The sequence below is a fragment of the Desmodus rotundus genome, chromosome 9 (genome assembly GCF_022682495.2).
Source record: "Desmodus rotundus isolate HL8 chromosome 9, HLdesRot8A.1, whole genome shotgun sequence".
Lineage (NCBI taxonomy): Eukaryota > Metazoa > Chordata > Mammalia > Chiroptera > Phyllostomidae > Desmodus > Desmodus rotundus.
In genome coordinates, this window is record NC_071395.1 from 15,140,805 (window position 1) to 15,168,420 (window position 27,616).

The 27,616-nt window shown below is 44.3% G+C and overlaps 1 protein-coding gene across 4 annotated transcripts in view; it reads left to right on the forward strand.

Moving 5' to 3' along the window:
• The window catches only part of SMAD1 (SMAD family member 1), a 61,942-nt gene that overhangs the window by 16,103 nt on the left and 18,223 nt on the right, over nt 1-27,616 (forward strand). For all 4 annotated transcript variants that reach the window (XM_053910953.2, XM_024569118.4, XM_045202474.3 and 1 more), the window contains exon 2: nt 10,975-11,563. In XM_053910953.2, the coding sequence (XP_053766928.1) occupies nt 11,164-11,563 (400 nt within the window). In that variant the 5' untranslated portion in view covers nt 10,975-11,163. The remainder of the gene's footprint in view (nt 1-10,974; nt 11,564-27,616) is intronic.

Sequence of the window (27,616 nt, forward strand, 5' to 3'; positions counted from 1 at the left end):
TGCACTTATGAGTCAATGACTCAGTACAGTTTTTGAGTTGAAGTGACTCCAAAGTTTCTCAGGGGGAGGTAATTAGGGCCAGGTTGTCTCCCAAGGCTGCCGTGTGCTGAAGGACAGTTCTCCATTGCAAGCGTGGGTTTTAAGAACGGGGAATCAGGTGGGATTAAGGAATTGTCCAACTTTTAGAAGTGTCAAGGAGATGTAGAAAGAAGCCAAGTTGGTTTGTTGAAGTTGCTGAGAACAGTAAGAAAACCTTGAAGTGCCTTCAGTCTGCTTAACTCAACAAGTAGTTACCTGATGGAACAAAACAGAACTTGCTATCCCATATGGAATCTCTGTGCCTAAGAAAAATGCCCCATCGCCCTCCAAGCGGCGCGGGTTTGTCAGGGTGGAAGGACGGACTCCTGTGTGCAGAGCGGGACCCAGAAGAATGCGTCTGCAAGGATTTTCTCACACAGTGAGGCTGTACTCAGCAGCACACTTGGCACAACTAAATCCGTGAGCCGCATGCAGTTCTGTCCTTGGGGACACGTGCAGTGGTGACATCCGTGCATTCCTTGCTTCGCTTCCATCAAGGGGACGCTATTTTTGAAATCATCGGGCTGAAACGTCCCAGCTTTCCATGGACTTACCAGTGGTAAGCCGGAATTCAAAGTCAGTGGGGTGGTCCTTTTTCACCCCGATTCCTGAGATTCCCACTCACTTAACACCGTTGAGAGACCACATCGCAACTCTTGCCAACGTGTCTTGTAAGTCACACCTGAGGGACAGCCAGGAAGGCGTGTTTTAAAGGCAGCAGTACCTGCCTGATTGCATTACTAAACAGAGGCTTTCAAGAGCTTGTCCTCCACCTCCAACCCCTGATTTCTCCAGACTTGGGAAATTAATCTCTGAAACAAATTTAATGAGAAAGTGGCAAACTATTGTGTTATCAATCACATGTTTAGAAAGTTGGGAAAAGAGGCTCCGCAAGGTGAAATTTGACTTCTCGGCGCCGGTAATAGCAGGACTTCACAGCAGAAATCTTTTTTTTTGGTTATTGGCAGAATTCTGTGACCTCCAGTGGATCTTCATATTGCTTTCTTGCATAGGAATGCTGCTTACATTTCCTTTTTCTGAGGGCTCCGTCGAAGTAGAGTTCCTTTTAGCCCAGCTCCCAAGCAGTGCGGTAGGTTGTTTCAAAAGTGCTTTCGAGTCCGTAGAAGAAATGGAGAGAGTTGTTATCCAGCATCACTTTCTTCTTGTTTTAAGATTCCCCCCACCCCTTATTTTGGTTGGTGCCGGGCTACATTCAGTTATTCTGGACTACCTTTCACCCGTTTGAAATTGAGACATGTTGCAAGTCAAGGGCTACCTGCTCCTTTAAAAGAGGAAAAAGGAATGCAAACACCTCACCTGTTTTCTTCTACAATACAAATATTTCAAAACCAACTTAGTTCCTATTTGGAATTACGGGGAGGGGGGGAAGAAACATTTGAACAGATTATTTATGGAAACCAAGTCACAGAGCATTGTTACTTTGGGGTGTTTTCTGAGACTCTAGTACATTGTAGTTAGAGAAAACCCGTCTCTGTTTTTAGTCATTGTAACGGCGTTATACTTGTGTAGCAAGCTGTAACTCCCCCCTCCCTGTTTTCCTTAAGAGTAGATAAATAGGCATCATTTTCCTTAAGGGTCTGTACAGTGTAAAGTCGTCATGCTTTTCACAGGAACTGTTTAGACTTGGCACCACTTGGAGTTGTACTCTGCTTGTTCCAGAGTGTTGTCCCCGTCTGTCTTCAGTGTGCAATAATAGTCCCCCCTTGTCCGCGGGGGATACATTCTAAGACCTCCCCCTGCCCCGGTGGATGCCTGAAACCTCAGATAGTACCAAACTCTATATATACCATGTTTTCTCCTGTACATACGTGCCTATGATGAAATTTAATGTAGAAATTAGGCGCAGTAAGAGATTAACAACAGAACAATTATAACGACATACTGTAATCGAAGTTTCGTGAATGTGGTCTGTGTCTCTCAACATATCCTATTGTTCTGTGCTCACCTTTTTACTTAAAAGAAGCATCTCCCCGCCTCTCTTCGGCATGTCCGGATTGCCAGCCTCACTGCCGTTGTGCTTTGGGGCTGTTAGGAAGTAAAATGAGTGTGACTGGAACGCAAGCACTTCGACGCCTCTTTGGCGGATCTGGTAACCAAGACGGCTACTCGGTGGCTAATGGGCAGGGAGTGTATGGAGCGTAGAGGCAGAGGGATGCTTCACGTCCCAGGTAGGGTGGAGCAGGAGGGCACAAATGTCATCGTGCCGCTCAGAGCAGTGCACAACTTAAAAATCATGAACTGTTTATGTCTGGAATGTTCCACGTAGTACTTTTGGGCCACAGCTCACCACGGGTGAGGTAACTGTAACTGTAAGAGCCAGTGGGGGGTGGGGACTCCTGGTCTGGTTTTCACGGGCCCTGCTCACAGCATTGTTTCTCCGTCTGCAGATGTGACTGTCTGTGCAGCTCTGCTTTGGCCATCCTAAGCCGGCGTGTGGACTGCCCGCTGTTCACTTCTAGGGAATGGGAGCTGTGGACTTACCAAAGTTTGCAAGGTCCCAGTTCTTCAGGACTTGGGATTAATTCTGTAGTCTGACTTTAGTTAGGCCTAATGAATATGGTTATGATCCCCACTCTCTATTTTGTGAATTCTCCATTTTACTCTTACAGTAAAGCTCACTGCCGTTGTGGGTTTAATGATGGATTGTTCTTTATGTTTTAAACTACTTACTGGCATTGACCATCTGGAATGTTTTTCTTTGAGGCCTTCATCTTTTTAAGCATTTTTTTTTAACCCTAATCTGTAGTGTCTACTGTGATTCTTTGTATTTTCATGGGTCAGGAATTTTGAGGGAATCTTTGTTTTATCCTCCATGCAAATCATGATCTGTTTTGACAATTCTGCCTTTGCTAGTGTCAACCTTAAAAAGTAAACAGCAGAGGTTATCAAGGAGCAAATGGGTTTATCCAGGAATAGCCCAGGAGTTACAGTGTGGGACAAGCAAACTATGGTGAACTGCAGGCAAATCCAGAGAACAAAGGAGAGGAGGGTGCTTTTATATAGGAAGGGAGGAAGTTGGGAGGGGCGGTTCTGAGCAGACGTTCACTGGAGGAGAGCTGGAGTTTGGGGTTGCGGTGGCTTCTCATTGGCTGAGTTGTTGCTGAGCAAGGAGAAAATCTTCCTTCTTTCTGGGGTATTAAAAGTAAGCTTTTTCCCACTGGGATATGTAAAATGAGTGAGAATGAGTGGGGTGTGCGTAAGAGCCCCCCTAGCACACCTTTGCTTCCCCACTCCATTTTCAGTGAGCATTTCCTTTATTCATCTTTCACAGGAGGGAGTACCTACAGTTGGCATGGTACCTAAATGAGAGCAAGTGAGTTGAAAAAAGTAGTCCATTTTGGAATAATGAAAAATTACATGACAGATCCCTTGGCATGTTCATGTTTTGGCCCTTTTTGATATTTTAATTTAGCTATGCATCTCAGAGGAGGCAAGAGTTCTCAGCCAGGCTTAACTCCTCTCTACAATCAGAGTTAGGATCGATGACATATACTTTTTCACGATACTAATTGATATTGCCACCAGTGACTTTTTACAACACGAACCGGGGTCTTCTACATCTCTGTGGCATGACGGCGATGTGTTTTAGATACAAAAGTATGGAACCACCGAAATCACACAGTTTGCTCATGGTTTCTCTGAAACCCTGCTGTGGCTCTCTTTGGAAGCTCAAGTCTTACTTTTTATTCACAAGATCATCTGTTTAAGAAGAAAGCTAGTGATGTAAGTCAGGAAATATGCACATAGTTTATTCACTTACTTGGAAATACTTGTCTCCCCAAAAAGGATCAAATGTTGTTTTTTTTTTTTTAATTCTCACTGGAGGATGCTCATTGATTTTTAGAGAGAGGGGAAGGAAGGGCGACGGAGGGAGAGAAACACTGATGTGAGAGAAACACCGATTGGTTGCATCTCCTGTGTGCCTGGACTGGAAACTGTGACCTAGGTATGCGCCTTGACTGGGGATTGAACCCACGACTTTTCCGTTTACGGGAGGACCCTTCAACCAACTGAGCCACACCAGCCAGGGCAGAATCAAACATTTTTATAGAAAGATAATTTTTTATAAAGTTGTCTTTTCTTCCTTAAACAATTCATCCAACTGTTAACCATTTTCAAAGTGAAACCTGTGATTTTAGTTCCTTGATTCTTTTGATCTTTATGCTTTGATGTTTTACCATTCGAATGACGATAGAGTAATGAACCAAAGAACAAGAAGTGAATTTTAAAACGTGAGTTGCTTGCTTTGTTGAAAATAGATCGTTTATCTTCTGTCACTTACTTTTTTTAAGGTACTAGGAATCTGATTTTCCCCCCCAGGCACTTGTTGGAGCCTATACTTTATGCTTGTTGAATAATTTAATTATTCTCAATGTTTAATGGGATCATTTATTTTGCCTAGCTCACTGAATTCCATGCCAGTGCAAGGTTGTAAAAGGGCCCTAGTCTGAAGCGGCAGAGGGCATTTGGTCATTAGCTGTCTCCTCTCCTTCTCAGCCCTTTATTAAGGGGACTTGGATTGGATAGTAACACTCGGTGGCTACCCTCTCCCTGCCTTCTTAAAACATGTATCTTCAGATACAAGTCAGAATAATTTCCTTTTAAAACTTTACGTGGGAAATTGGAGTATGAAGGACAGTGAATGGCAGAGAGTATATTTCATTGATATTCACACAGTTGGATAATTACTTGCTTCTTTACTAGTTGAAGCCAAAAGGAAGAAAATGCCCATTGTTGTGCAGTTGGCTGATCAGGCTTCCTTTAAATATAAAGCGAGTTACACAGCAGTTAAAAGTATTTTAGATTTTTCTTTGCTTTCTTCCTTTTAACATTAAGGAATACCACATAAGTTACAAAATTAAATACCCAAGTGCAAAGGCACATTTTTCTCCCTTGGCTTCTGGTGGTGCCTGTAGAAATTCTTCCCAGCCAGGGGACAAGGGCAACCTGAAGTAGAGTTTGTGTGTGGCTTGAGCTCATGAAATTGAGTTGTATTGTTTTGTAATTAGTAAATTACATATAGAGGCTTTTAAAAAAATTAAGTTATACATTTTCATTAAAGAGTGTTTGGAAAAGTAGGAGAAAGAGATGTCACTAACCTTCCAAACACAACTTCTGTGTCCTGCTTAAGGTTTTTTCCAAGTTATTACCTAGTTTTTATGAACATAGTTTTTAACAGTTATATAACAGTCTGTTGAGTGACTTGTACATATATAGCTTATGTAGCTATTTTCCAATTATTAGATATTTTTTCCCTATAATAAATAATGCTCTGGTGAAAACTTTTGTACAAAAACTTTCTACCTTTTCTAGTTCTGGATATTTCCTTAGAGTAAGTTTCTAAGAGTGAAGTTTCTGGAACAAAGATCTCAATATTTTTAAGGCTTCTTGCCTAGATGAATGCTATGTTTTGTCAGTGTGAAATGTTTGTATTTGGAGAAGAGGGAAGGAAATCTCTGTTTGCTGACTCATGTTTGTATTTTGCACTTTATACTGATAAGGCCACTTAACTTTTGACATAAACTAAAGCAGGAAGTACAAAAAGGGGCAGGAAGAAAATGAGCTATCTTGCCAAGGCCACGGTCTCATGGGCTCATTTGAATTCCTAATGGGAGGCAGATGACTTCTTTGACTGCATATTAAAAAAAAAATGCTTAACTCAGTAAGGCAAAAATTAGTGATCGTCCTACCTTTGTTCCATCTGTGCCCATTTGCGTACAAAGGTCTGTGATCTTGTCCCTTTAATTTTTGTGAGTGGCATCAAGGCCTTCACGCCCTAACTGGCCCCTGCAGTGTTTGGAGGTGGCGGCTTTTGTTTTTATTTTTTGTTCTCAGTGTGGAGAAGACTTCCTGTATTGGGGACATCACCTTAGCTGTCTTCCTAAAACAGATCTAATCATGTCGATGTTCTGATTTAAAACCAGCCGCTTGTCTGCAGGACAAGATGGACCAGTGGCCCTTCACAGGCTTGCCCCTGCCCTTCTTACCAGCCGTGTGTGGACTCCCACCACCTTGAACCTGTCGGTCAAAACGAGCAATTTAGAAAAGTGGTTTAAAAACTTGAGGCTGTAGAGCCAGACAGCATGGGCTCAGACCCTGGCTCCGCCGTACAGCCGTGTGCGTAAACGTGGGGCGAGTTATTCAACTTCCGTACGTTCCACTTTCCTTACCTGTACAATAAAGAGACTGTGGTGGTGTTCGCTTCTCAGGGTTTGTGGCAAAGATTAAACCATCCACAGGTGGGAAGTGCTTGGAACAGGCTATCAGGCAATGGTCACTCGAAATGTTAGCTCCGTCGTTTCACAAAATTCTACGCATCCTTTCAGGCCTGTCTGGTAGGTCCTTGTTGGGAGAACTTCTTGAAATCCCTGGAATTAATTGTTGTCTCTTTTTCTGCTTCTGTATATTATTTATACCCGTTTTAGAGCTTTTGCAGTTACACGCTGGCTCTTGCCTGAGAATGTGAGCTCCTTCAGCACGTGGACCTCGGCGCCTCGGTGCCGCACGGAGCCAGGTGCTGGGCGGGTGCTCAGGACAGTGTTCAGTGAGTGTCCGTGTGAACAGGGGAAGCACGGGTCTGAAATGGTGGTTCTTAGTCTCTCCCTGCCCCTCCACACACTTACTTACTGGTGTAACAAACCCATCCGGGATAGAGTTCGCAGTAGTCCCTGGTGATTCTCCCCTCTACCTGAAAATCATTGGCTAAAATATTTTAAAAAGCAGTTTTTGGAATAGAAGGAAATGACATATGGAGTAAGAGGAAATATATTCCCTTCATAAATCGTGACTAGAGAGGACTAGATAGAAGTTGTCTTTATTGCTCTGTTGCAAAGCTAACCTTTAGTAAATGATCATTTCAGTACATACGTGCTGACCAAGCGCGACTTTTGATACTAGCGTAATTTTGTTTCCTGTTTCCTTTTCTGTTAAATAAAAATAGTACCAGCTTGAAAAGAAATGATGAATTTGGGTAAAACTCTTTACTCTAAAAAAAAGAAACAACCGACTCCCTACACAGGCTGTTGAATAATATTTACATTTAATAATATTCATACTTAACATTGAATAAAGTTGAAGCTCCACACTTGGCCTTCTGATTTCCTCAGGGAGCTAAATTATTCATGAAACATTTACAGAGAATCTGCTGTGTGCCGGGCACAGTGTTGGACTCGAAGATGGGAAGAGGGAAGATTGAATTCCTCGTTTTCTTCTCTTGAGAGACGTGTCAGGGACCACAAAGCGGGAATAGACGTGCACAGCTCGCTGTGACCAATAATTTCCCTGTTTCATTCATTATTGTGCCTTTTTTCTTAACCAATTTTCCTAGAGGTGTATCCAATTTTATTAATATTTTCAAAGAACCAACTTTGATTTTTATAGGTTTTCTCTGTTATGAATTTTCTTTTTTTAAAATCTCTGCTCTCATTTTCTTCTCCTTTCTTTGGAATGAATTTACTGTTTCTTTTCATTCTTGCGGTGGATATGTAGAATGTTGGTTTTCAGCTTTTTCCCCCTCTTCTAATACATGCATTTAAGAGTATACACTTCCCTTTGAGTATGGCTTGAGCCACATCTCACAGGTTTTGATTTGTCATATTTTTTATAATCACTAAGTTAAAAGGGTTTTCTAATTTCCACTGTAATTTCTTCTTTAATCCATAGGTTATTTAAAAGTATAATTATTTTTAATAACAAAAATGTTTATTTCTGAGTTACACTATGATCAAAGGACACATTCTGTATGGTTTTGCTATGTATAGAGATGTGTTGCAGGCCTCATTATATGGTCATTTTGGGGAGACGTTCCGCGTGTATTTGAAAGTATTGTGCATTCTACATTTGTTGGGTATAGTGAGATATGTACATGAATCGGATCAAGTTTTTTAGCGTATTGCTAACCTTCTATATCAATTGATTTTTGTTATGTTATCAGTTACTGTGTAAATCTTCCACTAGATTGTGGGTTTGTCTGTTTGTGACTTTAATTCTGTCAGCTTCTGTTTTACGTATTTTGAGACTGTTATTATGTGCATAAAAATTTGATATTCTCGATGGGGATTGTGATATATTCATGGTGGATCAACTCTTTAAATATCATGAAATGTTTCTTCTTATCTCTGATGATGCTTCTTATTTTAAAGTCTATTTTGTCAGATTGGATAGCTCTGCCAGCTTTTTGGTTAGAATATGATAGAAATCTTTTTCCATCCTTTTTCTATCAGCCTTTCTCTGTCCTTGTATTTAATCTGTGTCTCTGGTAAGTGCACTGCCGTTGGGTGATGCTCCCCATCCTCACCTTGTCTCTTAATTTAATGTTTGTATTTAAGTAATTGCTGATACATTGGGGATTAGGACTAAATCGTATTGTTTTTAATTCTTCCCATCCGTTATTTGCTCTTTCCCCCCTTTCTTATATTCTTTGTGTTAGTGATGTTTTAAAAAATGATTCCGTATTTTTAAACTCCTATTGTCATTTAATAGTTTTTAAATTATTCTTTCAGTGGTTGCTTTATTATGGCATGGCTTCAAAACTTATATCAATAATATTAATAATATTAATTTAGTTCTTACCATAGCCTGGGTAATACTGGGACCTTAGAACACGAACTTTATTTAAGCCCTTTCTGCTTCTTTTTGTCGTGCATTTTAATTGTATTTTTAAACACCAAATTGATTCCCATTATTGTTTTGTAAAGTCAGTATTGATTTAGACTTACCTTTATTACACTCGTGGAATTCTTCACTCTTCATTCTTTTCTACAGTTCCTTGCTTCTTTCAAGGATCTTTTCCCTTCTGCCTGATGAATTCCTTCTGGAAGCCAGTTTTCTCAGATTTTGTTTGTTGGAAAGCATCTTTACTTCACAGTAATTTCTTTGCATGATTTTTCCACTAAGTAGAGACTTCTAAGTTCCCGGCTATTTATTTACATTTGGCTGCTAACATACTATTTCATTGTCGTCTTGTTTCCATTGTTTCTGTCGAAATGTTGGCTGTTAGCCTTATTGTACTTACTTTGGAATAATGTGTTTGAAGAACTTTTAGATTTCTTTGTATTTATCCTTCTTGGCATTTGTAGGGCTTCCTGAGTCTGTGGCTAGATGTCTGTTGTCAGTTTTGGAAAAGCCGTGGCCAGTGTCTACAAGTGTTGCCTCAGGCAGTTTTTCCTCCTCATCTCCTGTCACCTTGACCCAGTTTATTATCGAGATGGCTCTAGGCTGCGATTCAGTATAAAACTGGTCCATGTCATTTTTGCCTTTATGGATCTGAACGGAAGGCTTAGCGTATTTACCAGGGCCTCCTCCTCAGCAGGCCCTCAACACCATTCTGTTATGGATCTGCTTGGTTCTTTGGCCTCTTTTAGCTTGGCTCCTAGACCTCTTGCTACTCATAGCCTGGGCTTTGCAAACGCCTTGAGAAGAAAAGCACTGAATAGTGTTCAGCTCACTTCATTGCTTTTTCCTTCTGTCCATCATCTTGGCCCCTCTTGACCGGAGTACCTTGGTTGCTCTTTGATGCCTTTAAAAAGTGAGGCTTCCCTGCCTCCATCCCCAGCCCTGGTTTGCTTGCATTTTATTCAGCCTTTGTAGTTATTTTTAGGAGGAGGTTGGTTTGATGCCTGCTACTGCATCTTAGCAGAGTTTGTGTGACGTTACTCTCTCTTCATCTTTCTCGCCTTCCATGGTTGCGTCTGGTGAAGGGCCACTAGAAGGTTGAAAGGAGACAACATGGGTGAAGAATTTAATGAAGTACGTGTTCATGGGCATCCCTTCGTCCACGTCCGTGAAAAGTAGATTGGACAAAGTGCAAAATGAATTTCTTACCTTACCTGCAGGCTTGTTCACTGAATGAACACCCTAAAATGCGGCTGCGTTTTTGTGGTAGAAATATAACTGCCTCCGCTTTTAGCACAAGAAATACTTGAGGAACAAACTAAAAACATTTTAACTTTTTTTCCTGTTGCTTTCAGTTTTTGTTGATCGAAGTGTGTCTTAAAATACATTTTTAGTGCTATAAATGAATCTAAATAGAAAACATAACATCTGGTGAGAACTTGGACTTTTTTTGTACCAAGATGTCTGTTGCTTCTGTCTCAGAACTCCAGAAAACAGTAGCGTACTTTTTAAGCTGTGGCTCAGTGTACTCACCTGTAAAATGACAATCCTTTCACTGCCTAGCTAGAAGGAAAGGATTGGTACATCCTGTGTATTAGTCTGCTTGGGTTGCCGTGACATTATGCTGCAGGTCCTTGAATAACGTTTTGTTCAGTGTTTTCCTGTAACATTGATGAGATGCCATAGAACTCTTGTTTATATCAGCCTGTGGTAAACTTGGATTCTTTATGCACTGTTGTGCTTAAAGTTGCAGAACCTATCAAAATTGTTCATTGAGGACTTCCTGTACCATAGATCACGTGGTTTAAACAACAGAAATTTGTTTGTCACGGTTCCGGGAGCTTCAAAGTCCAAGATCAAGGTTCCAGACAGTCTGGTGTCTGGTTTTCTCTTCTGGGCCCCCAGATAGCTAGCTACCTTCTCTCCGTGTCCTTTTGTGGCCTTTCCTCGGCGCTTTGGGTAGAGGAGAGAGAGAGATCTCTCCCTTCTTCTTCCTATAAAGCCACCAATCCTATCAGATTAGGGCCCCACCCTCATTTGACCTTAAGTACTTCCCGAGAGGCTCCATCTCCAAACGTGTTGACATTGGGGCTTAGAATTTCAGCGGGAGTTTTACGGGGTACATAGTTCGGCCCCTATCCTACCATAATACGTAAAAGCACTTGAAATTGTACCTGGCCCATAGTAGGTAATTCTTGAATGAACTGCGGTTTTGTGGTAGAGATTACTTTAAACACTTTCTCCCCTTTTTTTCTCTTCTAGGTGCTGACTTTGGGTTACCTTTTGAAATACTAGGAATGGTCATTCCTACTTTGCAGCATCTCGAGACCAAAGCTAAAGAGAATCCTCTGTAAATAAAGGGAAAGCTCTTCGGTTGTCCCTTCGCACTTGGAGACACCTTTGTTTTACCGCAAGCCAGGAAGGACTGTGTGTATAGCCAGTGCCGTCACCATGAACGTGACAAGTCTGTTCTCCTTCACCAGTCCCGCCGTGAAGAGACTCCTTGGGTGGAAACAGGGCGACGAAGAAGAAAAGTGGGCAGAGAAAGCTGTCGACGCTCTGGTGAAGAAACTGAAGAAGAAGAAAGGGGCCATGGAGGAACTGGAAAAGGCCTTGAGCTGCCCGGGGCAGCCCAGTAACTGTGTGACCATTCCCCGCTCCCTGGACGGCAGGCTGCAGGTGTCCCACCGGAAGGGACTGCCTCATGTCATTTACTGCCGAGTGTGGCGCTGGCCCGATCTTCAGAGCCACCATGAACTGAAGCCACTGGAGTGCTGCGAGTTCCCTTTTGGCTCCAAGCAGAAGGAGGTGTGCATCAACCCCTACCACTATAAGAGGGTAGAAAGCCCTGGTGAGTGAGTCTTCTCGCGTTGCTGCATTTAGCAGGTTCATGATGTGTAAAATAATCCAAGTAATTCCTTGTCTGTGTTTTCAGTTGTGACTTTTATTTTATTTTTTTAAAAGATTTTATTTATTTTTAAAGAGAAGGAGAGAAACATCAGTGTGTTGTTGCCTCCCACACCCCCCCCCCCCCCCCCAACTGGGGACCTGTCCCGCAACCCAGGCGCGTGCCCTGACTGGGAATCGAACCGGCAGCCCTTTCCTTTGCAGGCCGCGCTCAATCCACTGAGCCACATCAGCCAGGGCTCGGTTGTGACTTTTAAATACAAGGGGGGGAAACATATTTGTCAGCCCTTGACTGTTTCATGCATTCTAACAACTTAGTCCTCCCTCGTTAACTGGATTTCTGTAAGAGGAAGGGGATGAGGTTATCATAGTGGCACTAATACCTGGATCTTTTAATACATTGTTTTCTCTCTAAATTCATTTTTTATGTTTCCCATTGGGTCTGTGTGTCTCTCTAGGCAAATTTAGCTGTGATTTCTTTGCAAGGGAAGACAATTAGCAAAGGAAAGAAGCGTGGTGCTGCTGTCCACCCGCTTGAGGGAACTGCATCTCGAGGGCAGCTGTCAGTGACTTGTACCGCTTTGTCCTGAGGAGTCGGGCCTGCTGTCGTCTTCACTGGGGTTTTGTTGTGACATACTCTGCATAGAGGATGTGAACAAATTATGACCTGCTGTGGAATCACTTGATACTATTACTCAGACATTTCTAGATTTACACATCTGACCTACCCGGTTCTTTGCAGTAACAGGATATGTAGGCTCACAGCAATAGGCTAGACCACGTAGCCTAGGAGTGTCGTAGCCTATAGCATGTAGGCCTGCGTAGGTTCGCTCTGTTCACATGGCGACAAAATCGCCTCCCGATGCATTTCTCAGAATGTATCCCCGTTACATGAGGCATAAAACTACTTAGGTTCGTGATATGAAGAATTTCTCTTTCTGCAAATGTGTGGACAGTTAACAGGAAAGAGAAAGTTCGTGCAGCTGCTGAAGACTGTGACCCCGCTGATGATGTAACAGGTGACTATTTGCTTGGACTTTTAGTAGCCTTTGGAATCCAGGCTGCTTATTAGTGGTAGGGTTAAATGTCGGTTTTCTTTTCTTCACCAAAGGAAATGCTGACAGCGGTAAAATCGGTCATGTGAGCGTGGTCTGGAGACGACCATTCAGTTGCTATCTGATGCTATTAAAATGCCTGCATGGAGACTTCCTGTCATTTGGCTGGTTTTTTTTTTTTTTTTTTTTTTTTTTTTTATGTTTTTCACATGGGTCTTGAGAATTATCTTCTGGGCTTTGAACTTAATCAACTTGAAAGGCCACATTGAACCTGAGCTTGAAATTCTGAGATTTCGGTTTTGATCTTTAAAGTAACACCCTGCAGTTAGCTTCCAGGTGCTCTCATTTTCAGCATAATGGCTCCCAGCTGTTTAAAAACAAAATGCACCTAAAATCCCTTCACCTGTTGGCTGAGTTCGAGTTTCTGACTCTGGCTTTTTCAGTCACCATGCAACACATCACTGGATAAATTGACGAGACTACCTTAAAAAGAAAGTCTTCAAATTACAGAAATGGAGAGGGAATTGGTGGCTGCCGGGAGCTGAGGAGGGGAGTGGGTGTGGCTCTGAGGCAACAGGAGAGATCCTTGGGCTGATGGAAATTTTCTGTCTTGACCGTAATCAATGTCAAGGTTCTGCTCTTGATGTCGTTCTGTAGTTTTGCAAGACGTTGCCGTCGGAAGAGACTGGGTAAAGGGTAGGCAGGACTCCTCTGTATGATTTCTTACAGCTGCGTGTGAATCCGCAGTGACCTCAGTGTGAAAAACGCTGGTTTGGGAAAAAGCTCGTCCCGCCCACGTTCCAGCAGTCACACCTGCAATTTCCCCAGCGCTGCAGTGCTAGGATGCGCAGCAGGAGGCGCTCTCTGCTCACTTCTCACTTTGCCACGCAGACGAGTAGAAAGTAAGACGCTGTAGGCCCAAGGGTTGCAACTTAGTCAATACTAATACAATTAGTATTTTTGAAAAACGAAGGTCAGTATCTTTTTTATTTTTTTATCTTAATTTTTTTAGAGAAAGGGGGAGGGAAGGAGAAAGAGATGGAGAGAAACATCAGTGTGTGGTTGCCTCTCACGTGCCCCCCACTGGGGACCTGGCTTGCATTGCAACCCAGGCTTGTGTCGCAACTGGGAATAGAACCTGCGACCCTTTGGTTCACAGGCCCTTATTCAATCCACTGAGCTCTACCAGCCAGGGCAGTATCTTTTTTTAAAAGATGTGTTTCTTTATATTGTGAACGGTTTTACTTGAGTGGTGACAGAAACGGTGACCTCATTCAAGCTTTTTTAAGTCTTATGTTAGTGTACCCATTCGGAGGGTTGAGGTGGGGGAAGTGTTGACTTTTGCTGTAAGTTCATCAGAGGGCCAGTATCTAGGAGTCTGATACCTGACGTCGTAATGCAGATGCCACAGTATCATCACTGCAAGTGTTTTGAAGATTTGGGCTCAATTAGCAACAATTTTAACCATAAGAATTAAAATAAAGCATTATGACATATGTGTTGGTCAGGGTTTTCCGGAGGAACAGAATCAATAGGATATATAGACACAGATGCAGGTATAGATAGGCAGGCGGGCAGGCAGACAGGGAGACAGACAGACAGATATCAGAGGAGACAGCTCATGATCTGCTGTCTGCAGGCTGGAGAACCAGGAGAGCTGGTGGTGTAAGTCCCAGGCACCCATGGCCGAGGGCAGGAGAAGACAGATGTCTCAGCTAAGAAAAAAAAAAAGCGAGCCTGCCCCATCTTTGACTTTTTTTTTCCATTCAGCTCCCCAGCAGATTGCATGATGCCACCTGCATTAGTGAGGGCAACCTCATGATTCAAAGACACCCTCACAGACACACCCAGAAATAATGCTTACCAGCTATCTGGGCATCCTTCAGCTCAGTCACGTTGACACATATAATTAACCGTCACTCCGTGTTCATCCACATCTAAATTTCTCTTGAAACGTTTCTGGCGCAAATATAACTCCTCAGGAACCAAGTCTGCCCAAGAAAGACTGGCATGTAAGTACAGCACCGGGTGTCACGGTGAGTAACAGAAGTGTGGACGGGGACGCAGCTAACTCTTACTTAGAAGCCTGTGTGAGTGTGGCGGCAGAAAAGCTCACTCAGTGCTCACACCTGCACGTCGTGGTCCAGTCTACGTGGTGATGCAGATAATACATGAATATTTCATTGTACGAGGGTGAAAGTCAGTTTATAAGAAGACACACAATACAGTAGAAATTATTAGTGATCATGCAGACCGGGGCAAGCAAATTAAAATGGAAGGTCAAGACTAAGAGGAACGGGAGCGCATGTGCATTCCACACGAAGGTACTGCGTGCAGGACAGATACACCACCACGTATGGACACCACGCGGTTTCTGGTCCTAGTCCGGAGGGTTCGCCGGGTACTTTTGGTATGGGGCGTATCTCGGTATGGAACACTGAGATGAAGGAAGACTATTTAAAAGCTTCGGGGGGTACAAATCCAGGCCTGGATCCCTTCAGGGCGGGTGGTGGGGAAGAGCCGTGGGGCGCTTAGCAGAGGCTTCCTCTGGAGGGAGGCCTCGGGGCGGGGAGAAGTCCGGGCCTGTGCAGTCACCCTACACAGTCCCTCTGGGCTCCAGTCTCTGTCCCCGTAGAAGTTCTGTCTTGAAAAAGCACTTAGTAACTGCTTGTGCTTCTATCCGAGCTCGACACACAGCCAAGTGGACGTGGAGTTTAGACGGTGACGTTTTCTCCTAGATACTGATTGGTGTTTGGCTTGTGTTTGATCATTTCCTCATTGTCACTTACAGTAATGCTATAGCAGGTGAAGTGATATAATCACAAGTAGGATTTTATACCCAGCTTTTTTAGTGGATTCCATATTCTTAAATCTGAGGCAGAATGTGAAGTTTATTCTGACTTATAGCACATTAAACAGGCCACTGCTTGTGTGTGTTGTATTAATTGATGAACATATGGAAAGTTTTAGCATTTACTACATGTTACTTTAACGTAAAGTACATATACAGAAGCAGACATCTAGACAATTACATGATTTGTCTTTGGGTCGAATTTTTCCGTTGCTAAATCTACTCCAATTTGAAATTTGAAGACTGTGCGCTCTAGGATATGCAAAGTATTGCTTTCCTGACCATTGTCCTCTACTTCCTTCTTTTCCCATCTCTACCACGTTAGGTGGGCAAGAGATGCTGTTTTCAGATCTTCCTGGTGTATTTAAAGTTGGGTGCTCTCCCATCTACCATGGCTAGTTTTAGGGCCGAAGGAACCCTAGCCAGCTCGTGTTATAGACAGAACGCGAAAAAGCGTGGCTGATGAAAAAGAACAGTGTTGGAAACCACAGAGAAAATATTTGTCAAAATAAATGAAAGAAGTAACATATACCCATTGCTTGCACTTATGTGAAAATAAGAGGAAACCTGGCTAATACTCCCAGGACTGTCCTGGGAGACATGATACTGAGACCTGTGAGCTGTGCTTTTTGGCTTGTCTTGCCCACAGGCGGTCACCCTTGGACGTTGGCTTTTCGAAGGTCTGGGAGCGTTCTGTGTGGATGGAGCGGAGTCGCAGGGGACTTGCCCCATGTCCACAACGCCCTCTATTCTTGGCAGACACTTGCAAGAGGGAGAGACGTGGAAGGCAAGGCGGATGTATGTGATGATCTCAGGCTGCTTTATCTCGGTTTTACTTCCAGGTCTCCTTGGTACTAGAAAGGGTCAAACAGAAGACACGATTTCTTGCCCTGAAATGTATGTCCACCTCTTGTCCTTTTCCACTTCAAAGTGCATATGTTCTCTTGAAAGACTCAGGATCATGTCTAACAGTCATGAATTACCCAAATCATCAGCCCTCTGTTCTGATATTTGGGAAAGTCAGATTAGTTTGGGAAAGAGAGGAGAGAGGATATTCATTTTAAAGAGGTGGGCGTGTTAACAGTCTCCAAGGGCCCACATTTTGCTAATTTGCCAGCTTGGCCAGGGGAATAGTGTAGTTCCTAGAAACTGGTTTGAGGGGTCGTTTGAAAAGCTGCAGACCTGTTTCCCCTGCGTTTAGTCTGCCAGGGCATCCCCTGGGTCAACAGCAGTTCCTCCCCATGTTGTGTGACGGGCAGACGAGCCCTTGGCTTGTATCCCACCCGTTGCACTTCGATCAGTGCCCTGGGCAGGCTTGCTCCATCCCCGTGACCTTCAGCACTGGAGCCTGCCTGTGCTGCTCCAGTGCAGACCTGCTTCCCACAAACTGCTGCAGCTGATGTGGGTTCTGCAACCAGAAGTGACTTCCCTGATAAAAGACCCAGAGTCTGGAAAGAAACCTGGACCGTGTTTAAATCAAAAGATCTAGGTCAACAGAGGACTGTCTGGCAGTTTTTCCCTCCAGTTCTTTGAATCGTCATTTTTTTGCTCCGGAATCCTAGCAGACCTTACAATGGAAGATGGGGTGCACATTCTCCCACATCACTGCTTCAGTTCTAAGACAGCTCTCCAGGAGATACTGCTGTTCTTAGTTCTTCACTCTTTCACACGAAAAAGCCATTCTTGTCTAACTAGTGGTCTGGCGTACGCGGTCACACCGCCGTCACCTGGCCACCTGCCTGCTTGCCTGTCTGGAATCTTCAGTCACACTCAGGCAGGAGGAGAGTCTGTGATTTTTATAAATGATTTTTGGGCAGCTGCTTGTAAACCAAAAGTAAACATGTATGTGACGACGAAGTGGAATTGCCTGGTCTGGTTTTTTCCTCTATGTTTCCCTGTAATTTCCCTAAATTACGTCTAACTAGCTGGGTAGCAGATTCAGCAGTATTTTTTTTTTCTGTGACTGTATCTTTCTTTGAGCATCTAAGTAAATTTATCCAGGGTATGGTAGTGTACCAGACAGGTATTTAAGGAAGACCAAGGTAGGAAGCCGTTGTGGGTAAATACTTTTGAAGTAGATAACCTGTAACTTTTAAACAGGAAAAAGAAAAACTAATTTGAAAATGAGTTGTTTTTTTAAAAACGAAAACTGACGGAAGCGTTATTAAGAACACAGGTGTCAGCTTGAAGGGGCTGCCCCTGGCTCAGTCAGACGATCTGATGAACAAAGTAAGAACAGAAATGAACTATAAACCATTAGGGGGTCACAACAAGAGTCCGTGCTGATAGTGAATAATTGGTGGGGGGGTGCTTTTGCTCACAGTAGGATGCTGGCTGCCAACTGGTAAATGTGGAGTTTTTAGGAAATTCAGGACAAATAAAATCATTTAAAAGAGATACCTATTTCTCTCCACTCGTAAAGTTAAAATACGGTCAGGGAGAATCTCAGGGCAGAGGGCCTGGGTTAAAATTTTGGCCCTTGATATCTTTGACCTTTGGCCAATTTCTTGTCCTCCCTGGGTTCATGTTTGCTAACCTGTGACATGGGAGTAAACATATGTACTGTCCAGAGTGGTGGGAAGGGTTAAATGAAATGATGCATATGAAAAGACTGTATGCATTCTTGAAACATAATGTGGCCCAAACAGTAAAATGCGAAATGTGACTTGCATGCAAATCTTTAGATAAAAACAAAATTTGTAATGTTAAGTAAGTTTTCACTATGCAATCATCAGAAAACTAAGAATAGCTACAATAAAAATAATAGTAATGATAAAAATTGAAATAGCAGCTTTCTGTGCTTACTATGTGCCAGGCACTGTGCTTGTCGCTTTCCGTGTTTTCTCATTTACTCCTGAGCACAACCAGGAGAGGGAGAAGAACTCGTGGGACCACTGAGATGCGGCTAAGCTGTTACACAACTTGTAACTGGAGAGCCGGAATTCAAATCCAGTCCCATTTCAAAATCCAGGCGCCTAACCACCGCACTCTGCTGCTTCCCAGATAAGCAGCTCCCCCCAACCCTTAATCAGTTCTTCCTCTTTCACCAAGGGGAAGGGCATCCACAGATTTTAGTAGCAGAGCATCTGCTCTGAAACGCACGAATTTGGATGGATACTGGTAAATTGAGAGAGTCCACACCTGTGCTTCCAGTTTTTATGGAGGCTTTATTTCATTATTCCCAACTAGTGTCTGTTTTCATGCAATATATTCTCAGAATCAGATTTGAACTCAGCTGCAATGGGAAATTGAGCCGTGCTGCCCGGTGTGACACCTGGGACAGCCATTTCCATATCAGTGGTGTCTGACAGGTGATGAGGCACCCTGGACCCGCCAGCCAGCATTAGAAACTCTCTCTCTGTGCTCACCATAGCCCAGGAACCTGTGCCCCACTGAGAGAGACGCCATAGCCCGCTGCCCACCAGCAGAGCACAAGGAAAAGAGGAGCCCATCTTGACTGGAACGGGTAGGAAGACCAAGACAGGCACTAGAGAGATGACATGAAGTGGAGATAATGACAGTGTCTAGGTCAGAGTTTTTAGGACGACTAAATGAGTTAATATTTGCTACAGCATGAGGCATATATGAGCACTGTATAAGGGTTAAATTAAAAAATCTGAGAAAACTACTCTTATTTCAGTTTTACTAGTTAGAAGTAAGGGGTTAAAGAATCAGTTGGGAATGTGGCCACCTGAGCAAAGGGTACAGAGTATGAATGAAACTAGCAGATGGAAACTGCAAGAAGCCTGGGGCGGCTGGTGTGGAGGGGGTGAGAGGCTGGCGCAGGAATCTGGACAAGATTGTGGAGTCGTAGCGGGAACACCGAGGGTGCACCAGCTCGCCGCAGGAGCTATTTCAGGGATGGCATCTGTGGTGTCCGCAAAGGAGGGGTGTCTGGCCTGGAATCATCTAGGAAGTTGGGTCCTCTGGAGTCAAGTTTGATGTAGGCTCTCTTTAAGTAAATGTAATGGCTTTTTTAAAGCTTCAGGATACTGTTACTGAATGCAGTTCATGTCTCTGCTTATATTCAAATTGTGTTCACGTACTTGTCTTCTGTTAATGTATTTGTGCCCCGGAATGATGTATCCCTAGGAAAAAGTACTGCAGAGTTGTTACCTTTAGACAAAACTATCTTAACTCTAAAATATATGCCCCCTCTCAAAAAAAACACAACAACAAAAAAAAGGAAAAGAACTTCGAAAACAGTTTCCGCAATCTTTTCTAGGTTTGTAGTGTTGAGTAGTGTAGTCTGGTGGTCATGACCTTGATTCAAATCCTGGCGCACAGTTTAGCCACTGTGTAACCTTGGATGTGTTACTGAGCTGGGTGAGTCTGCGTCTGCATCTGTTGCGAGCATCCAAGCATCTGTTGTGAACTCCACATGGGTCGGGACAGTGGCCGTCCCGCTGGCCTCTGCACCACAGCACCCGGGCAGAGCTTTGCCCGTGGTCGGTGTTCGTGGGTGGCTGTGGAGTGCTCCGGAACGTTGGCCAGTAGTCTTCCAGATCCTCCCCACAATCCCCTCACCGCCAGTAAGCTGACGAAAAGGCAGAGTGACACCACTCGTGGATTTTTGGTTATAGGTCTATACAATTTTTAATTTAACCTCTATTGAAGGTCCTAAGAATCCTTTGTAGTATAAAGTTTGTCTGACATGTCCTGAGAGAGGAGTTTTATTTCATAAATGCCTATACTGTTCATTTTTAAGTGGTCTTGTCCTCTCGGCCACTTTCTACTTGAAACGTCTCTCTTCAGGGCCCTGGACACACACGGTCCAGGGCTGTCTGTGTAGTGTAGGTATCATACCGGGCACCGGGCACCGCTGCTTTGGCAACTTGGCCCCCCCCCCCCCCCCCCCCCCCCGTCCTCCCCGTCCCCCCGCAGCCTGTCTTCACAGGAGAGCTGCTGCAGCTGGACTGGCCCCTGGCCATTCTTGATTAGCCCTGGGCCACCTTCCCGCTCTTGGGTGACCTCGACGACGCATCCTGAGACCCAGCGGGAGGGGTCTGGCACTGGACGTGGCGCGCAGTGAGGCTGCACACGCACGTAGTAAGGCAGTCTTATCATCAGGAGACTTGTGCGCTTGAGAGCAGGAGGTCCCTGAGTGCAGCTTGCTTTTTTGTGCGAGGAAATTGAGACTCTTGAGAAGGTGTGATTTGCTCAAAGTCACAAAAGTAGCTATCATCCCAGCCAGGGCCGGGACTCAGGGGTCTTGACTCCTTCCTTAACTAAATGCCTTTTCCGAGTCTTCAGAACGAAAAAGCATTCATGTACCACTAACTTTTTCCCATGATGTCTGTGTCGACAAACACAGGCAGGAGCCTGGCAACTTGGCTATAGAACTCGCTTCTTTGGTTTAAAAAAAAAAAAAAAAAAAAAAGCTCATCCACAAACACTGGTGGGTCCCAACCCAGGTGGGGGGGACTGGTGAGCCTCAGTCTGGCAATGATGTGACTTTACTACTGACAACGCGTGATCGAATTTCAAGCAGTTCTTCCAAATCTCGAAAAAGCTCCCAACCTGGAGGGGCCTGGCCCCACTGCCCAGAGTCAGCTCTTTCTCTTTCATTCCTTCCCCCGCTGCCCTGGCAACACCGAGAAGCCGAGTTGACTGCAGAATCACAAATGTCTCCTGAAACTCGCTTCCTGAAACGAAAGTATCTCCTGAAACTTTTTTTTTTTCCTAACCAGAAAGGGATTTTACTTCTTTTAACCGAAAGAGATGCATAAATACTTTGAAAAGCCAAGGTGCCTCACTGAGAAAAAGCAGAAATCTGACTTTCTTCTCCTCAGAAGAACGCTTTTCCTCCTTTTGAAGACTTACAGCAGTGTGAGATTTTCAAGTGGCTGGAGGGAGGTGCAGTGAATTCCCCAGGAGAAGACTTTTTTGTTTTTTGCAGAATACACTTGAGGAGGTGGTGTGGAGCTAGCTTAGGGGTTTTTACCAGGGATAGAAGTCCTAGAACGCAGGGACGACAGACATGCACAGTCTGATTTTTTAGTGATTCAAATCAAAAAGAAATGTCTGGGTGTAAAGAAAAGGTTTCAATATTGGCCTCCTCTTTCAAAGCAGATTCTTTTCATTCAGATTAGCCAGTAGGAGCAGCCCTCAGAGGGAAGCCACACACTGCAGTCGCTCTCCGACGCTGCCAAGTAGGAGGATCTCCTTCAGTGCACTGAAGAGCATGGGCCCCAGGAGGGCCCGCTCCCGCGGTTCTGCTTGTATCACAGAGAAACGGCCTGAAACGTGGAAATAAAGGGTGAAGAGGGAGATGTTCCCCACCCTCTCTTCCTCCCTATTTCTGACCTGAGTCAGGCCTAGAGTTTGCACATCCTTGTTCTTTTCCTTTTAATAGTTACTACAATATTATTAACTATATCCCCTATGCTGTACTGGGCAGGCCATTGCCTGTGTTTGTTGACACAGAGGTATTGGAAAACAGCTAGCTGCCACCCCGTGGTACCCAAATCCTCGTTCTTTCAGCTGAGTGATGACCCGCCCCCCCACCTCTACCCCAAGAAATAAGAATTGCACACAGGTTAACTGGTCTGGACGTTCATTCTGCCCTTGTCCACCAATAGAAAGCAGGCATCTTATTTATCTCTTACCTGAGACATTGCTGGCGTGAAAGGGACAAGAACCGGGGGTGGGGAGAAATGCCGTAGAGGGCAGCAGCATAGCCCTGTAGGGTTCCACGCAGGTGAGGGAGCCTGGCCCTTCTGGTGAATGTTTTAGAGCAGCTTGCGTGTGTGAGCTTAGCCCCGCTTAACTAGCTTCTGTGTGTCTCTTGCACATGAATGCCTCTTTCTAGGGCTAGTGGCTGCCCCAGACCCCAGACCCCAGACCCATCTCTTTCCTCCTCTGAAATTCGTTAGTTACTGTTTGTAGTTGGTTCCACCATATAACAAATTGTTCAAACCAGGACACTGTTGAGCGTGACAAGGGCCACCTATTAATAATTCCATCAGACAAACAGGTACACCTTGGGACTGTCCCAGGCAAGCCGGGGCACATCAACACCCTGCTTACAAGTTGTAAGTCAAAGGACACAAATCAGATTGGATCGTGATTCATTCATTATGCAGCATCAGGGAGTTTACTTCTTATGACTGAACTTACGGGAGTGTTCTCCTTTAAGTTGAGGGACCTTAACTATAATTTGCCCAGAGGCATTCTGGGATTTGTTCTGTTCATCCATCTCTTCAGCAAGCTACATGGAACATCATCTGACATTCCTAGAGACCTGGAGTCTTCGAGGCAGTAGAACACACGGCCAGGAGTGTGCATTGCCTTCCCAACTCCGGATACTTTCTCTGTGACTGGAGCCAAGTTACCCCTTCAGCACTCGTCTTTGCAAAGTGGTGTAATGTGTTAAGCACGGTTCCAGGCTTATAGCAAATATTCATGCTGGTAGTCACGTTGATGGGCGTTCTGTGGAATACGGTGATCAGCTAAAATCAACTTGGTACGCGTCTCCTTGCTTCCACATAGATCCTTCTAGTTCTACCTCCCTCCCTTCTTGCTGTTACCAGCCACTTTTTTTACTGTCATTTTCTGAGAAATTAATAACTTGTTAGAACGGTGACACTGAGTAAATAGGAAACCGCCCCGACACGCTGCACCGTGCCCTGCACCCAAAGCCAAGGTAACATGGAACGTCTTCCTGGCGTGTCACTCTTCCTTGATTGTAAGTTATTTACAATCATCGTAAGTTAATTTATGTTTACTTTGGTGGAAAATGTTAAGAAATACTGGGGCAATGTCTCTCAGAAACATTGTGTATCTCACTGTCGCTTGCTAACTTTTAACAGCCCCTACAAAACATTGTATGTCTTAATGCTATCGCCACTTCAAAGTGAGGCTGGCTGCGGGTCTTCCCCGCTGGTATCTCCTGCCGGTGTTCACCGCAAGCGCGGTCGCATCTGTGGTGGTGAGCTGGAACCCCTTTCCTGGGTGAGGGTTCTGAGTGGCGGGTGGGCATTTTAGAGCCCCCACAGCAGAGGTAGTAGGACCAGACGATTTTACTTAGGAACGAACGTACTGTTGAGAGCTCAGCGTAGTGGTTTCCAAACCTTGGAGATGGGCTTGGGAAAGGAACAGATAATAGAAACTTCTAGCTGTTTTAAAAAGTTGGGAAAGGGAATTTTAAATGGCCCCTTTACATTTGTTGTTGATCGTCCTATTGAGGAATGATTGGCATAGAACGAGCTGCACGTGTTTCAAATGTCCCATGTGGCTAGTTCTGATGTGGTCCTCCGAAAGCATGACCGTAATCAAGACTGAGCCTGACTCGTCCCCGACCCACGCTCACTCCCGCACCTCCGCCGCCCGTCCCTCCGCCTGGAGCCACATCCCCGGGCAACTGCTGGCCTGCTCCTTTCACTGTGCGTTGGTCTGCGTGTGCAGGGCATCGTACGGGGGCACTCCTTGCCAGCCTTCTCTCGGCGTGTTACTTTCAGCTTCGTTCATGTTGTGGGAATCGGTGTTTCATCCCGGCTAGCTGCTGAGTAGTGACAGTACTACAAGTGGATTCTCTCTCTCTCTCTCTCTCTCTCTCTCACACACACACACACACACACACACACACACACACACACACACCCCTCAGTCCTCAAGTCGGCGTGGTCATGGGGCAACAGTGGAGGCATTCCCGCCACGGTTCAGAGTAAGCCAAGGAAGTGAACTCTCTCACTGCTTTTCGGCGCTATATTGGCACCGTTAGCCAGTGCCGTTAGACAGGAGGAAATAGTTGAAAGGGGAAATTAAAACTGTATCTGTTCGTTGGTGACATGATCCTTTACCTGCAGAACTCTATAATGAATCAATGATAACACTAAGATGACAAGAGAAGTCACCCAGCTAGTAGGATGTAAAAATAGCATAGGAGTATCAATAACCATACATATATATATATCATATTGTACATACATATATCTCATATATCACCACCAGTTAGAAGAGATAATGGGAGAGAGAATCCCATTTAAAATAGCACCAGAAAAGATAAAATATTTACGAATAAATTTAACAAGAAACTTTAAACCTTTATGCAGTGCCATAGCTTGAATTGTGTGTGACCCTCCCCCCAAGTCATAAGTGCCTCAGAATGTACCTGTGTTTGGAGACAGGGCCTTTGAAAGATTACAGTAGGCCATTGGTATGTGCCCCAGCGCAGTCCGACTGGTATCCTTATACGAACAGGAGACTAGGACATGCAGAGACACTAGGAGAAAAGCTATGTGAGGACACAGCAAGAAAGTGGTCATCTGGAAGCCAAGAGAAGAGGCCTCCGGCGAAACCTTGATCTTGGAATTCCAGCCACCAGAACTTTGAGTAAATGAACCTCGGTGGTTGAAGCCCCCGGTCGGTGGTGTTTTGTTATGGCAGCCGGAGCAAACTCATACAGACCATAACCATGGCCCGCTCCTGAAATAACACAGAAGCAGACTTCCGCAGCCCTTCCTAGTTCTTGAATAGGACCCCTCAACATAATCAAGACATTAATTCTTACTAGGTGTATGTATAAATATAATGTCCCAGTTCGAGTGCTAATAACCCTTTTTTTCTGGGGGTAGACAGGGTGATAAGTGGAGTTCCTGTGGAGAAATAAGCATGCAGCCTTGAAAAGGGAGACCTGTGAGAAGGGACGAGCCCTGTCTATATTAAAATGTACTATAAAGCTTCTATAATTAAAGCAGAGTGGTCCTGGGGCACAGGCTAGAATAGAATGGAATGGAATGTCTAAAAATAGACCCTGACGCGTATGGAACTTCATGAGAAAGGTGGCGTCCCCGATTGCTGGGGCAAAGCTGGGCTTTTTAATGGTGTCGGGGCAACTGTCAAAGCATTTGAAAAAAGATGAAATGAGATCTGGGCCTCCTACTATAAATAAAACTGAAGTCCAAATGGATCAGAGATCTAAAGAAAATGAGAAACTTTATATGCACTCCCAAGAATGACAACTGGGATGAATTCCTCCTTAGGATCTGAGCGTAGGAGAAAGCTTTCTATGAATCAAAATCCCTTCACAGTGAAAGAAAATATTGATAAATTTGACAACCAAAACATAAACTTTCGCAATAAGCAAACTCAAGACAGATTGTGATAAAGTATTTGTAACATACATATACATCCTGGGTTAATATCTCTAATGCACAGTTTTAAATGAAAAATGGAAAGACCAAAATGGGCAGAAGCCACGGCAGACAATTCACACACACACACAACAAAGACGTTAAAACGTCCTCCAAAGTACATGAAGAGATGATTCCCTTTCACCGTATTAAGATACATGTAAATTAACATTGCACCAAAGTGCCATTTCTCGCCTATCAGAATGCCCCCCAAAATCAACAGTGTGACAAAATAGTCCGTTCTGGAAGCTGTGGGCAAGTCACTCTCATACGTGGCTGGTGGCAACGCAAAATGGTTCGACCTGAGTAAGGGGTACTGGACAGTAACAAGAGGGTGATACCTGCTTTTCCCCTTTCACCCAGGACTTCCACTTCCAGGAATTTATCCTGGAGACACACCTTCAACAGAACAATTTATATGCCTGGGTTATTCATTGCAGTGTTACGTGTGATGGTGCCATATTGTGAACCGCCCGAATGCCCAGACGTGAGCGATTGGTTGAATACACTGTGGTGCAGTTAGCTGTAAAAACACGCGAGGAAGATCTGTGTAAACTAGAGTGGCGTTAATTCTAGGGTACAGTGAAAAAAGCCAAGGGAAAACCTGTGTGTGTGTGTGTGTGTGTACTTTTAATAATGAAAATGAAATAAGAAAGCATGTGTTTTCTCAAGAAGAAACAGGAAGGGCAGGCTGGAGAAAGTGAAATTGATTATCCCCTGAGGAGGTCAGGTGAGGGGACTGGGTAAGTAAGCTGTACTGTGCACGGATGATAGGGTGCTACACACAGCACCGGCGAGTCTCACAGACACACTGTTGAATCAAAGAAGCCAGGCACGAGTCTACACCACCCCCGTTTATACGAAGATGTGTGCACCTTAGTACAGATGTGTGATACCTCATTCCTTTTTTAAGTTTATTAAAAGACGCCTGTGCCTGTGTCAGCAGTGGCAAACTCATCTTGATAGTCAGAGGTGAGCAGTTGTAGCTGGTGGCTCCCTTCTCCCAGGCCTTTGGCTAGAGCGGTTGACCTCGCCTGGAATGTCCACGGAGGGCAGCACTGAGCCCGAGAGCCAGACCCCTACACGTTACACGGCGGAGTTGCTGCAGGGGCACTGCGGAGCGTCAGCTCGTGCAGCAGGTGGCTGGTGCCCTGGGGAGAGGTAGACTCCCGCGTCTAAAACTCTTAGTCCACAGGAGTTGCTGAAACGGGATGTGGTGAGGATAGAGAGGGCGACTGTGTGTGTGTGTGTTGGGCGGTTGGGGCCCTCGGAAGGGTTAAGATGGGCGATTGATTTAAATTGCTGTGTGGTGCTGTCTTTGGGGGAGGGGTACAGAGGCCAATGTTGGACCCCTTTTAAAGATGCCAGGCAACATTGAGGCTATAGCTAGATGACCAAAAAAGGCAAGTTGGAAAGTGGTAACATAAGCTGCAGCGCTAAAAGAAAAAGAGAATGTTTGATTGCAGAAGTAACTTAAAGGCATTGAGCTATTTTATAGCGCGAGTTTATTTTGGAGTACAGATTTCTGTTGGCCTTGGGGGAGGCTTTTATGCCTATCGGGAATTTTTTGTTCAGCAAACAAAGCAGCTATTCTTTTGATGACTTGGTTTGGGCAGATTCCATCACTGTGCTAACAAGAAAATACATTTATTTATTATACTAAAAAGATTTATTTCGACAGAGTCATATAGGAGGGAAATCATATTGCTACAGGATTATGTAAAATTTCAGTTAAGATCGTACAAGAAATTTTACTATCTTCAAAAACCTATTTTTACTTAAACATTTTTCAGCTCATGAATAAGTGATAATCCAAGTGGTAAGAGCACCTTTTCCTATAGAAATGTTAGAAGCTATGGATAAATTCCCTGGAAAACGCTCAGAAATCTCCTTAATTCCTAATGCCACTGAGTATTTTTTCACAGGGAAAATAAATTCTGAATCCTAATTCCCAGCAA